This window comes from Myotis nattereri (genome assembly GCF_964212035.1).
Source record: "Myotis nattereri genome assembly, chromosome: 11".
Lineage (NCBI taxonomy): Eukaryota > Metazoa > Chordata > Mammalia > Chiroptera > Vespertilionidae > Myotis > Myotis nattereri.
In genome coordinates, this window is record NC_138086.1 from 26,652,488 (window position 1) to 26,667,381 (window position 14,894).

The 14,894-nt window shown below is 35.8% G+C and overlaps 1 protein-coding gene across 1 annotated transcript in view; it reads left to right on the top strand.

Annotated features, from left to right (window-relative positions):
* The window catches only part of NUP205 (nucleoporin 205), a gene marked incomplete at its 5' end in the record, with an annotated part of 82,641 nt that overhangs the window by 22,051 nt on the left and 45,696 nt on the right, over window positions 1-14,894 (top strand). The window contains 10 exons of the mRNA XM_081102647.1: window positions 1,154-1,270; window positions 1,444-1,581; window positions 3,054-3,204; window positions 4,424-4,629; window positions 6,492-6,674; window positions 7,826-7,876; window positions 8,466-8,675; window positions 11,381-11,480; window positions 11,844-11,981; window positions 14,022-14,211. Of these exons, the coding sequence (XP_080958773.1) occupies window positions 1,154-1,270; window positions 1,444-1,581; window positions 3,054-3,204; window positions 4,424-4,629; window positions 6,492-6,674; window positions 7,826-7,876; window positions 8,466-8,675; window positions 11,381-11,480; window positions 11,844-11,981; window positions 14,022-14,211 (1,484 nt within the window). The remainder of the gene's footprint in view (window positions 1-1,153; window positions 1,271-1,443; window positions 1,582-3,053; window positions 3,205-4,423; window positions 4,630-6,491; window positions 6,675-7,825; window positions 7,877-8,465; window positions 8,676-11,380; window positions 11,481-11,843; window positions 11,982-14,021; window positions 14,212-14,894) is intronic.

Sequence of the window (14,894 nt, forward strand, 5' to 3'; positions counted from 1 at the left end):
TTTAAAAAATAGACATAGGACTATTTAGGTTGTCTATTCTTAAATGAGCTTTGGTGGTTTGTGTCTGTCAGTGAATTTGTCCATTCAAATTGATTAGTATAAAGTTTTCCCTAATATTCTTGTATTACGTTTTTCATGTGTATAGGATCTATAGCGATATTTTCTCTTTGAATCTTAATATTACTAATTTGTGTCTTCTCCCTTTGTTTCTTATTTAACCTAGCTAGAGGTTTATCTATTTTATTGATTTGGCTTCATTGATATTTTTATACTTTATTTCACTGCTTTTAATTTTGCACTTTATTATATTATTCCTTTTGCTTTGGGTTTAATATAACCTCACTTTTTTAAGGTAGAAGCTAAGATTATTGATTTGAAACCTTTTTTTCTAATATAAGCATTTAATGTTATATATTTATCTCAAGTTACTGCTTTAGCTGTGTCACAAATTTGATATGTTGTATTTTCTTTTTTGTTCTATTTAATATATTTTCTATTTTTCCTTGAGACGTCTTTGATCAGTGGGTTGATAGTGCTGTACAAGTCTTTCATATCCATACTGATTGTACGTGTACTTGTTCTATTGAATATTGAGAGAGGATTGTTGGAATCTCCAGTTAAAATTTTGGATGTATCTAACTATATTTTTTTTAAGGAAGAAAAAGTTTCTTAATTTCAGTTGGCATTTAGTACACACAAATGTTGTAAGGGAATAGTTCTCAACCGGGGCTGTACTGTCCTTCAGAGTTGGTTTGGGAAATGAGTGGGACCAGTTTTGCTTGTTACATTAACTATCGCAGTGCTTTTGGTAGTTAGTAGATAGTCCAGTAAACCCTCCTTCATTGTTCAGGATAATCCAAACCAGTGAAGAAATGTCCTGCCCAAAATGTCAGTAATGTCTCCATTGAGAAGCACTGTAGATAGACTCAACTTTTCTGTAGTGGAAAATACACTGAAATTTTAAGATACTATAAATTGTGGATTTATTTACAATAAAATGTTTTCCATATTTCTTCATGTCATTAAAGTGGGATTGATATTTAAACCGTTTTTCTTTTATGTAATCACTTTCAAATGCCTGATTTCTTGCTTTCAGTATTGTTCACTTGTATAATAAATTTACTTCTCAAACCATATGTAATACATTTGTTAGGTGAAGCAGTTGAGGAATCGGGCAGATGAAGACGCTCGAATGATTCATATGAGTATGCAGATGGGTAATGAACCCCCCATTTCACTTAGAAGGGATCTGGAACATTTAATGCTCTTGGTAAGCCATTTTATTGGGTGGATTGTCATCTCCCTTCTTCCATTATTTTTTCTTTAACTTTGGAAAATTTTAGATCGAATTTCTTAAGTACATTCATTAAAAATGTAAATTTTTATTTAAAAGTAATTTTTGAGTTATAGACATTTTTCCATAGTCATGTTTACTCTTTGCAGATTGGTGAGCTATATAGAAAGAACCCTTTTAATTTGGAGCTTGCTTTGGAATATTGGTGTCCCTCAGAGCCTCTGCAGACTACCACCATCCTAGGTTCTTACCTTGGGGTGGCTCATCAGCGACCCCCTCAGCGCCAGGTGAGCTCTTCCTTTTTCTACTCTGGGGTGGTAATTGGGAGTCCTGAAAACATGAAAAATGTTTTTGCCTGATGTTATTGCTGTTAACACAAATGGCCACTAATGTATACTCTTTAGAAATTTACACTTTTTCCTTTTAAAGGGAATTTGAAACTCTTAAATTTAAGTTCTCATTATTTTGGAGTTTATGTAGTCAGGCTTTTAGAACATACTAGGTAGGTGTCAAATCCTTAGAGATGGGAAAGGTATCTAGTCTCTTTATGTGTAACTTCCTTGAATTTTATTAGTATTAGTCTGTCCTCACGCATGACACTAATCAATACACATTCTTAATAAGTTGGGGAAGATAGGAGCGGTACAAGTACTAAAGGAAGAAGCTTAGAAGTTATAATTGATGACAAAGTGCATATGAGTCAGTGATAGTGTAGGAAAAGTTCATTTTTTACCCTACATTAACTAAAGTATGACATGCTGTAGCAAATGAGTCAGATTGCCACATCTGTCTTTGGGATTTCCTGTTCTAGCAGCTTTCATGTGTTTAATTTTCATTTATGGTAGAGTCTAACATCAGATACCACTTCTTTTTACTGATTTCTTACACTTATTGTTTCATATTTCTCCCCTTTAAAAATGTTTTAGAGAAGGATTTATTAAAATTCTTAGATATTAAAAAAAACTTTATTGTGAAAATTCTTGAACATGGAAGAGAGATTAATTATAATGAGCACCCAGCATCTTAATTTAATAGCTACTAACATCTTGTCATGTTTGGTTTATTTATTAGTGTTATTTTTTCCTACTTTTATTTCGCTGGATTATTTTAAAGTAAATTATAGGCAGCATGACATTTCACTTCTCATTGGTTAAGTTAATAGCTCTTAAAAATCAGCCTGTTTTTTGTACGTACTTACAAAACCATTGTTACACCTAACAGATTTAACAGTAATATCCAGAGATCTCTACATTTTCAGTTCTGAGTTCCAACTAATGATTCTGAATAATATTTTTAGCTGTTGATAATAGATTTAAAGAATAAGGAAAAGTTAGTAAGTGAACTTGCAGGAGTGTAGGTATTGGCTGGAACACAAAACAAAATATGTTTATGCTACCATAAAATATTTTTTCAGGTTGCAGGTCTTTATACTAAATTTGATTGGAATTTAGTAACTCTGATTTCTAGGTATATCTTTGAATTTGCTGGTTAATTTTAGATGGGTAAGTTTCTTCAGTTGCTTTGCATATTTAGAATGTGAATAATCTGATGTTCTGAGACATTGAGATATTTAAATTGCTAGTGACAAGCTTAAAAAAAACAAATTTTCATAAGTAGAATACCAGATTATTTTGGCTTTGGGGGGTTAAATCAGAGCACTTAATTAGTTTTTGTTAATATATAGTCTTTATCAGGTAGTCCCTGTTGCCTTAAAATTAAGATATGCTTTATGTAAACTAATGGTTTCTACCTATTTCAGGTTGTCTTGTCAAAGTTTGTTAGGCAAATGGGTGACCTGTTGCCTCCAACTATTTATATTCCTTATCTGAAAATGCTCCAGGGATTGGCCAATGGGCCCCAGTGTGCCCACTACTGTTTTAGCCTGCTCAAAGTCAATGGTAGTAGTCATGGTAAGAAAAATCTAGATGTTGTTTAAATTTGTTCTAAAATTCTTGAGTTCAGTATTCCCTTTCTATTAAAGAATATTGTTTATTTGTGATAGGTTCTACCAGGTGTATAAATTATTTTTATAATAACGGAAAGTAATACACAGTGGCTTTATGCACAGTGATGCCTTGATTATGTTCTCACAGGCTGGGGAATTTTACCATTTGCTTTATAAAATACAGTTCAGTTTAAGAAATAAAAATTAATATATAGCAATTTTAAAGAACACATCTGGTGCTCAAAGCAAACTATATCCCCCTGCCACTTAATTTTGATGTCTTTAATGAGTGTGTGCCTTCTACATTTCTGTGCTTAATAGTTTTTCTTTCGACCCTCTCCCAATTTCCTCATTTAATTTTCAGACTTGAGTCTGGTTAAGCCAAAAACACTGCAAAAGGGAAGAGAAAGAAATATTTATTAAACATCTGCTTTATTAGGTAGATATTACTTTCGTTTTATATGTGAGGAAATTGAGGTTTAGAGAAGTAATTTACCCAAAGTCACAAGTAACTGGGGAGCCATGTTTGGAAGTGTGATCTGCCTGGCTTGCTTGTCTTATATGCTGTGCTTTTGCTTCCAGTGCTTGGTATGTAATGAGCAGTGTCATTACAAATCTAGACAGTTAGTTATCTCTTTCTCTGAGAATTTAAACTCAACATTGGGGAATTTTTGGTGGGAGAAGTAGCCCTGTATAGTTACATGACAACACAGAGGAGCTCTCCTAGATATGAAGTAGATAACTGACATCCAAAGTAATTAATCTTTGCATTTACATGGGCACCACCCATTCCTAGACCTGACAGATTAATCCAGAGTTCTAGCTCACAAGTGGATTTTACCCATTTAAAAAATATATTTTTATTGATTTCAGAGAGGAAGGAAGAGGGAAAGAGAGATAGAAACATCAATGATGAGAGAGAATCATTGATTGGCTGCTGCTTGCACGCCCCCTACTGGCGATTGAGCCCAAAACCTGGGCATGTGCCGTGAATGGGAATTGAACCTGTGACCTCCTGGTTCATAGTTCGATGAGCCATGCCAGTTGGGCCTAACCCATTTTAAACACACTACTTATCTAGGACAAAGACCACGTTTATTATTTTAAATTTGTTTTCTTCCTCCATTTCCAAGCAAGTGCTTAGACATTTTTCAAAGAAAATTCTGTGTTGTCTTTCTTTACAGTTGAAAATATTCAGGGAACAGGGGGCAGTCCTGTTTCCTGGGAACATTTTTTTCACTCCTTAATGCTTTACCATGAACACCTCCGGAAGGATCTTCCTAGTGCAGACAGTGTCCACTACCGCCACCTGCCTTCGCGTGGCATCACCCAGAAGGAGCAGGATGGACTGATTGCTTTTTTACAGCTCACGTCTACCATCATTACTTGGGTAAGTAACCCATCCACAGCATGAGAGTGTAATTTTATTGCTTTCTAGTACTGGGCATTTTAAAGAGCCCCCATATTTTTGTGTATTAAGCTTGTATATCACTAAATTTATTAGTGATCAATTTAGCACATATATAGAATTATGTTCTGTTGTTTTGTTTTATTTAGCTTTGTTTCTTATTTCATTTTATAACCCAGTCTTAATTTGGCTTCTTTCTATCCTTAGTTATAAGCATTCTGTTCAGCTGGTCCTCAGGCTCTCAAGGATGGTGGTTCTGTAATTTAGTTGTAATTTTGATGTGGTTGTTGGAGGAGGTGAGCTCTGTGTTTACCTACTGTGCCATCTTTATGGGAAGCCTCCTATAGAATTTTGTTCTTCAGTTCTTTAGAAGATATAGTTATGGTAGTCCTACTAATTGCCTTAAGCTTATAAGAAAATAACAGCCTAAACCTGAAAGAAAATATTCATAAGGGCAAATAAAGTCAATTGTTGGGTGCTCATCCTTCTAGAGAATTTCCCTGCATAGGTGTGGATGTGTGTGTACATAAAGAATGTTTTTAAAATTATGGAGTGTTGTCCCATAATTAATTTCTTGTTGACACTATTACAGATGTCTCCATTCCCCCCTTTGCCCCATAAAGAATATTTTTAGCCCAGCTGGTGTTGCACAGTGGTTGAGCGTCAACCAATGAACCAGTAGGTCACAGTTCGATTCCCGGTCACTGATCATGGCGCATGCCCCGGTTGCAGGCTCGATCCCCAGTAGGGGGCATGCAGGAGGCAGCCAACCAGTGATTCTCTGTCATCATTGATGTTTCTCTTCCTCTCTCCCTCTCCTTTCTTCTCTGAAATAAAAATATATTTTAAAAATATTAAAAAAAGAATATTTTTAATTAAAAAGAAAAGTTATTTACGGAATTACTCTTCTTCTCTCTCCTTACATCAAGCCATCTTACCCGCCACTACCAAATTAGTCTTTGTAAAAATACATTATTTTCATTATATAATATCTCTGCTCAGAAGTCTCTTCTAGTGTTTCTATGATTCACCAGAGTAAAGAGAAGTTGCTCAGTCTGACATTCTGACTGAAGGATAGGAATAGTTTTTCTCCCCGCCCCCCAATAATGCATAATATTATTAGACATCAAACATAATGTTATCCCTGGCCAGGTGGCTGTGTTGATTGGAGTGTTGTCCCATACACCAAAAAGGTGGGGAGTTTGGTTCCTGGTCAGGACATATACCTAGGTTTCGGGTTCCATCCCTGGCCCAGGTTGGGGTGTGTGTGGGATGCAACCTATCAATGTTCCTTTCTCATATCAGTGTTTTTCTCCCCTACCCCCCTTTCTTTATCTCTCTCTCTCCCTTCCCCTGACTTTCCTCTTTCTGAAATCAATAAAAACATCCTTGGGTGAGGATTTTTTTAAAAAAGGTAATTATTTCTCATTGAATTAAAATGCCGTGATATTTGATACCATATATGTCAGTAAAGGACAAGTATTTATCCATTTACATATTGTATTACAAGTAGAATATATTACATTGTTTCAGAAAGGATTTAGAGTGCCTAGGTAAGATTTATGTGACCTGGCAGACCATTTATCTCTGCATGCATTATTTTCCATGCTTAGGGCTGTAAAAGTAATTCTACAGAGGCTGTTTCTCTTCCATTCTTTACACTGACTGAGCTAGTGATCTGACTTGATCCATTGGTAGACTTCAAGCTTAAGCCACTGGCTTACCTTTATTTTAGGACATATTAAGCCTGTGATGCAGATGCTAGACATTTGCGTGATTGCTGGTCATTTTTCTTAGCTTTTGTAAATGGAAAGTCTCTTGTTCTTTTTGTGTCCAATGCTCAGAGTGAAAATGCGCGTCTGGCACTCTGTGAGCATCCTCAGTGGACCCCTGTGGTGGTGATTCTGGGACTCCTGCAATGCAGTATTCCCCCTGTTCTGAAAGCCGAACTACTGAGGACACTGGCAGCTTTTGGCAAGTCGCCCGAGATCGCTGCTTTCCTCTGGCAGTCGTTGGAATACACTCAGGTAGTGTTATGAGCTCCTGTATTCATTTACATTAGTTTAGTTTGGAAAGTGAGGCTTGATAATATTATAGAAGCAAGAGCATCCAACTTGAAACTTATCATATACCATGAACTTCTCAAGTAGAAAGTTACCATTTCCATCCTGAGCATTAGAAACTAATAGGCTTGGTTTTTCCTCTTGGATCTGTGACAACTTTACTGGGTTACTGGAGACTGGTACTTCTCTTAAGACTTAGTTTTTCAGTGTAAGAGATTAATGAATGGACAGAATTCCTCAACCCTGTCTTTGAGACCAGGATGATATAAGCCTTCAGAAGTCATCTAAACTCATTAAATGTGGGGAGTGCCTATTTTTCTTTTCTTTAGATGTAAGCCATATTGGAATTTTTCTGTCAAGGTATACCATAGTTATTCTATATGTGGTAAAAGAAATTAAGGATGGACTCTGCAGAGGTACATTTGCGTGATTGCTAGGAAAATGGTTGGATGGACTTTGTGTTTGTCTTAGAAGTAATACAACATAAGGAGGACCTGTGAATCTAACACATTATTCGTAGAAGCAACTGTTTGGAAGCAGTAAACTATTCTAATTCTGTTCTAACATGTGTCCTGAAGATGTTAATGAGACAGTTCTGTCCTCAGAGAAAGGCTTTTTTTAAAGGCCTCCACCTAATAGTATATTCTTAACTTGCAAGAGAGTTAAGTGGCTTGACATGAAATATAATTACTTATACCATAGGCTATGTTTGCCTCTAGCAAGGTCAGGACAGAACATCTTAACTCAAAACTCTGCCAACATAAGAAACCTATTCTGAACAAGTGTACTTAGTTTTCTAGAACACTGGTGAGATTTCATCCCATAAATCCTTTTAAAATTCATTCCTCGAATATCTGAGAGGAAATTTGCAGAAAATGTATCTTGTGTGCACTTAGAAATGACCAGTTTTCTGAAGCCCAGGTAACTGGGAGTTCTGCCCGACCACGACACAGTTGCTAATGGAAGTCCATGGAGACTTCTCAGTTGTCAGTTCTGATTGACATTGTCAGATATGTGGATGTGGTGGGTGGGGATATGACTATTACATCACAAAGCCACTACTTTTCATTGGTGAATGAGGATTGCTCCTAACTTCTCATTTTTATTATTTTAAGATATTGCAGACCGTAAGGGTTCCAAGCCAGAGGCAAGCTGTTGGTATAGAGGTAAAGTTTTCCTTTTAGTTTGAATGCTATATTTATACAATCACATGATTCACTAGGACTTATTCTTACACTATTAAGTTTCTATAGTTTTCCAATTTAATGTATTTTCATTTGAAGGGTTTGCTGGTCAGTGTTGAAACTTTTAATAAAAAGAACTAAAGTACTTTAGGTTTCAGCATTGGAAAAGGATGTTACATGGCAGCCTTCCAGACTGAAAGTTTGATTTGAACTCAATTTAATTAGGTTACTTGAGTCAACCTGAAGTGGGACTTTGTTTCTTTTCTTCTCTCTCTTTGCTCCCTCTCTCTTTCTTAAAGAAACACTTAAGATTTCTACTTTCACTTCAAAGTTGGAAACAGTATGTGAGAATTTGAAATCCTTCCATGTGATTGATCTAGATCAGCCGTGGGCAAACTATATAATACTTTTGTGTTTCTTTCTTTAAATGAATAATGGTAATAATCTGTTTTGCGTGTTTTGGTGTGATAGTTTAACAATGTTGAGTTAATGTCTGCAAAGTGCTTGGCACCTTATAGCACCTTATAACGTATTTTTATGTTATCAATTTTTCTTTATTTTTCTTTGGAAGGTTGAACTAAATGAAATAGAATCCCGGTGTGAAGAATACCCGTTGACACGGGCCTTTTGCCAGCTTATTAGTACTCTGGTGGAGAGCTCATTTCCTTCTAATTTGGGTGCCGGACTGAGGCCCCCTGGCTTTGATCCTTATTTGCAGTTCCTTAGAGATTCTGTGTTTCTCCGATTCCGCACAAGAGCTTACCGGAGAGCAGCTGAAAAGGTTACGTTCAGAGAAAAACTTTTTTCTCCTTATTCATTTATTGCTACTTTTTCTATTAAAGGTATAAGATAATACAGATTCATTTTAGCTTTTGCAAGTTAGTAAGCTTCACAGTCTTAATACTGAAATGTCTATGGTCTGATTAGTGTATATGCATTAAAAATAATTTTGGGCATTAAAACCAAAGCACTGACTTGTAGTGATCAGTAATTTAATTGCTATGAATTCACAGTCATTAATGTCCTTAATTGAACAAACTTTGACCAAAATGAAACCAAAAATGTTACACCTTTGTCAGTTGAAAACACTATTTTTTATAGCAATGATTTAGGTTAGGGATCGAAATAAATTTAAACTTGCACCAGTTTATTTTGATTAGTAGCACTTCTGGCTTAGTGGGAAAGTGAACTATGATCCATTTAAGTGTCTGCCATGGATAGAAGCTGAGGGAGCATTGATATTTATGCACATTAGCTCTGGTTGCAGCACAATCACAACTGAGTTAATTGTTTTTATCATCTTATGTAACTCCAATTTTAGTGTGAGGCAGGTACTACTAATATTCCCATTTTACAGATGGAGGCTTAGCAAGGTTAAGGAACTTGCCTATGGTCCAGAACCAGGATTTGAACCTAGGAGTCTGCTTCCAGATCTAGGCATTACCCAGTAAGCTATGTAAGAGACCTTTCCAGGTTCTGACATAATTCACTTTAGTTTATTGCTTCTTGGCCTTTTGGCTAAGATCAAGCATAGTAATTCACTTTAGTATATAATACTGTTTATTGCCTCACAGAATATCCTCACATGTATCTTGTAGGTATATTTCTACCTTATTTTTAAAGTTTGCTGTTTTTGAACCTATTGGGTTTTATTTTTGTATTAATGATCATAAGATTTAAGTTTATGCTCATTTGGGACAGTTCGGAAAAATATAGAAAAATATAAGACATTACATCATTCGTAATCCTGGTGCCAAAGGAAAGATAACTACTTCGTCTTTATCCTATGCAGATGTACTTAAGTCAGATAATTAATTACATTAGTTTTATTGTTTTGGCCACTAACCCATTAGAGGATTTTTTTATGTGTTAATAATAATTGAAAACAGTCTTTCTAATGACGGCATAATTATTACTTTTATCTAGCATAGTTTAGTCATTGCCTTATCACTAAATATAGTTTGTTTCCAATTAAGTCCCAGGTAACTGAAGTTTGGGGGTTTTTTTTGGTCAATGGCTTCATAATTTTTGCTTCTCATGTAGCAAAAATAAACATCAAGAGGGGTATACATTTTATTTAGGCTCTAGAATTACCTTGGTAACATATATTCCCTTAATGGATAAAACAATAGTAGTAATTATGACTCATTCATAAAAGTTATTTTGATGGCTAATGGATGCTGATAATTGCAATTTCTTTAACAAAGCGTCCTGATATTTTTGGGGGCATTTATTTTAAATATCTTATTTTTCTTTTCTTAAAAAGGTCATTATGACCTAAGTGTTCAGAGCTTTAGTCAGCCATGCCCTTATGGGTGTTACTACTCTTCGCCCACGCATGTCTGCATTTCAGGTGCTGCTGCTTTCCCTAGCCATCATTAATTTCAGTTCCTCCCCAACATATTTACCCCAAGAAAATTTCCCTCAGTTTTGTGAATTGATTTCACTTGAATGTCTTCTTCAGGTTTAACTGCAGCACTATATTTTAGAACACTGGCTTCTCACAAAAACAGTGCTTTGGATTGAGATAGCTTGATAAATGTGTAGAGTGTTAGAGGCAATGTGTATGTTTTCAGTCCTGAAATCCATTATTATGTGGTGATAAACCTTTTTTATTTAAATAAATGATCTTAAAATTTTTGAAAATATAGAAAAAGTGAATAACTTTAAAATAGTAGTTTTAAAAAAATCATGATATAGTCCCAATTCCCAAACTCAGCCTTGATAAAATTATGTGCAGTGAAAATAATAATCTATAAAACAAATCTGTGTATAATTACCAAATTCAGCCTTTTAAAAATTCTATGCAATTAATTTTTAAAATAAAGTTTTAATTTTACTGTCTGTACTCTTGTATTTTTCCTTTGGCATAAATATTTTTTCTTTCTGTTACATAGTTTTTAAATTATTTTTAACAAAAAGGTGATGATGGGTTCTTTTGGGGCAAGCCTAGCAGTGATTATGTCTTGTTAACATCTTTGGTGAGAGCCACAGGATAGCACACTGTCTGGGATTAGAAGTTCAGAGCTTGACCTCCCACGTATTTGCTGCCAAGCTTTATGGTCTCATGGAAACCATTCACTCACTTCACCCGGGAAATAAGGGTGATTAGAGGAGATGATTTCTCAGATCTTTTCCCGATGAGATTCTTAGAGAATATGTGTCCAAATTGGATGTTAATTATAAATGGACTGTGACTAGATATTAAGTGCTTTAGATTTGCTAATGAAGCCCAGATATCAGGTGTAGAAACATTTCTTTTAAAATAATACTTTTACAAATGTTTACCTTGAAAAATTAGCCAGTTCATTATCATTTAGCAAAATAAAGCAAAATGAATTGGAATTTCTATATTGCTTTGTATAAATTAATAAAGTAGACATGGACTTCACTCATTTCTGGAGGAAAGTTGGAGAAGGAAAAGCCTGGCCTGGCTATCACCTTTGACTATTTTATTGTTACTGAAATATTTGTATCTTTCTATAGTGGGAAGTTGCTGAAGTTGTTTTGGAGGTGTTCTACAAATTGCTCAGAGATTATGAGCCTCAACTTGAAGATTTTGTAGACCAGTTTGTGGAAATACAAGGTAGTTAATTCCATCACTTTCAAACAAGATGTCAGCTATTTATAAAACTATTTATAATTTATACATTTTATGTCATTTATATTATTTCCATTAAAGTAAAATTTTACTGAATGGAAGCCGAAGAACATTGCCTTACAGATTCTTTAGTGAGTTAACATTATAGGTGACTGATTGCTGTATGCAGATCAGCATTTTGGGGATTTACTATGGTGTACAGTTTGTATCATTGTCTCTAAATTGAAACTTGGCCTTGGTCTGTTTAAATGCCATTTAATTTATGTCTCATACATTCCTCACATTCTGTAGTGTGAGAAAAATACTAATTTAACTAATTTACCATCTCTTGGACTGTGTTCTATTTAGGAGAAGAAATCATAGCTTACAAGCCCCCAGGATTTAGCCTGATGTATCATCTTCTAAATGAGTCACCCATGTTGGAGCTTGCGCTTAGTTTACTGGAAGAAGGCGTTAAGCAGCTGGACACCTATGCCCCTTTCCCTGGTACGTGCCTGCATGTCTTATGTCTCGAAAAACAGTTTTGGTATTTTTATCTTTTGTAAACTGAGGGTTTGAAATAATCCAATGACCTCTGAAGATCTTTTTCACAGTAAAATTCTCTATCTACAGTAGTGTTGTCAGGGAGTCATACAATGAAAATATATTAAAAGTGAAAGCATAGATAGTAAAGGACAAGAGACTCACTATAACTGTCTCACTGCAGATTCTTTAGAGGTAATTATAGTGACCTTCACTTTAACATGTTTAACATATGTACATTTAAATCTAAAGTACTTTTTGTTTGTTTTTCCATATAATATTTGTAAAAGCACTTGCTATAGTGCCTGGTACATAATGTTAAATAAATAATTGTTTTTATTGATTGATTGCTTACTATGCATTTTGTGCTTTTAAAAGCACATTTCAAGTATTAATGCATTTAATCTGTATGCAAGCCCTGTGTGGTAGATACTATTATTTCCAGTTAACAACTAAGGAAACTGATGCACAAAGAGGTTTCACATCCTCCCCCAGAAAGTGCCAGGACTGTGATTTGAACCTCAGCAGCTTGGCTTCAGAGCCTGTGTATTTTCAATTTGAACGATGGGATTATAAGTGATCCTTGTTTTGTTTCTGGCTTCTTTATTTCCCAGATTTTCCACAATGAGCATGTATTACTCTAAATTAGTTTTTCGGCCTTGGCATCATTGACATTTTGGGCTGAATAATCCTTTGTTGTAGGAGCTGTCCTGTGGATTGTAGGCCTCTACCCACTAGATCAGGGGTGGGCAAACTTTTTGACTTGAGGGCCACAATGGGTTCTTAAACTGGACCGGAGGGCCGGAACAAAAGCATGGATGGAATGTTTGTGTGAACTAATATAAATTCAAAGTAAACATCATTACATAAAAGGGTACGGTCTGTTTTTTTTTTAGTTTTATTCATTTCAAACGGGCCGGATCCGGCCTGCGGGCCGTAGTTTGCCCACGGCTGCACTAGATGCCTGAGAACCGTTGCTCTAAATCATCGATTTTCAAATTTTTTCATCTTACCGCACACATAATGACTAAAATTCATCGTCACACCAAAAAATATATTTTTTGCCTATCTGACAAAAAAAGATGTAATTTTGATTCATTCACACTGGATGGCTATTGTTGCGTTGGCTGTTGTCATTTTATTTGATAATCTAAGGGAAAAGAGGTCGATGCCCCTGACTAAATAGTCAGATATTGCCTGGTTTAAGATTTTTTTGTGGCACACTAGTTGAAAATCACTGCTCTAAATAGTTAGGGAAAATGTACAGGAAAAATGACCTAGCCCTAGCCGGTTTTGCTCAGTGGATAGAGCGTCATCCCAAGGACTAAAGGGTCCCGGATTCCATTCAGATCAAGGGTACGTACCTTGGTTGCAGGCTCGATCCCCGGCCCTGGTCGCGGCACATGTGGGAGGCAACCAATCAATGTGTCTTTCTCACATCAATGTTTCTCTCTTTCTGTCTCCCTCTCCCTTCTACTCTCTCCAAAAATCAATGGAAAATATCCTCGACTGAGGATCAACAACAAATACAAAACAAAACAAAATGACCTAGAAGCCATTGCATAAAAGGAATCTGAGTCACAAAAATTACCATAACTTGCATGGGTGAGCAGTTTTGTGAAGTTGCTGCTGAAAGTTTGAGAACTTGAAAGCTTTTTGAATCTAGAACTTGTGTGTGTGTGTGTGTGTGTGTGTGTATGCTTATATTTTAATCCTCACCCAAGGATATGTTTTTATTGACTTGAGAGAGAGGAAGGAAGAGAGAGAGAAACATCTATGTGAGAGAGAAACATCTCTCAATTGCCTCTCCTATGTGCCCCGATCGGAAATTGAATCCACAGCCTGGGTATGTGCCCTGACCGTGAATTAAACCAGTGACCCTTTGGTGCATGGACGGTGCTCCAACCGAGACACACTGGCCAGGCCTTATCTGTTTTCCTAAGACTTGACTGTGAGTTTCTACTATTCATGTGGAACTTTCTAACGTCCATTTTTGGTTTATAGGGAAGAAACACTTAGAGAAATCGGTACAGCATTGCCTTGCACTTCTCAATCTTACTTTGCAAAAGGAAAATCTCTTTATGGACCTTCTAAGAGAGAGTCAACTGGCTCTGATAGTCTCTCCTTTAGAACAGCTTTTGCAGGGAATCAATCCCAGAACTAAGAAGGCTGATAATGTGGTGAATATTGCCAGGTAAGCTATAGTTGTAGGTAGAAAAATGATGAAATGAATCAGATGGGATTCTAGCTTTGATTTCCAAATCTGGACAGATCCCTAATGTACTTTTTTTTTTTTTTTTTGCGCCTTGTTTTGTTCTTGCCTTCTCTGTCTCCTGTGATTTTAATTACTTTACAATTTATTTTTCTTCTTTCTAATTATTCTATGTTCTATTCTAGTATAAAATGATATAATCTTAATGTTGTATGTCTCCTGTAAGGGAAGTGGGTATTTGGAGGATAAGACTGGGAAGCAAACTTTTCACTGTATATATTCTAGCTTCTGGTTGTTTGCTGGCATTATTTGGTGTTCCTGAACATGTAGAAGCATCACCTGATCTCAGCCTTCAGCTCTCCATTGCTTTTTTCCTATGTGTGTCAATGTTCAAAGGTCTCCTTTCTATGAGGACACCAGTCATTAGGGCCCTTCCTGATGACTTCATCTTAATTTGATTGACTACTTCTCCAAAGACCCTATTTTCCAAGGTCACTATGGGTTTAAATATCAACATAGGACTTTTAGAGGAACACGATTCAACCCATAAGAAGCTGAACGTGGTTAGAAGGGGAAACCGTTGTCTAATTTAACCAAAAGTGCTATATGGGTGGGAGAAGCCCTTGTTCTAAATGTTCTTTATTGAGACAAATGAGAAGCCAAAT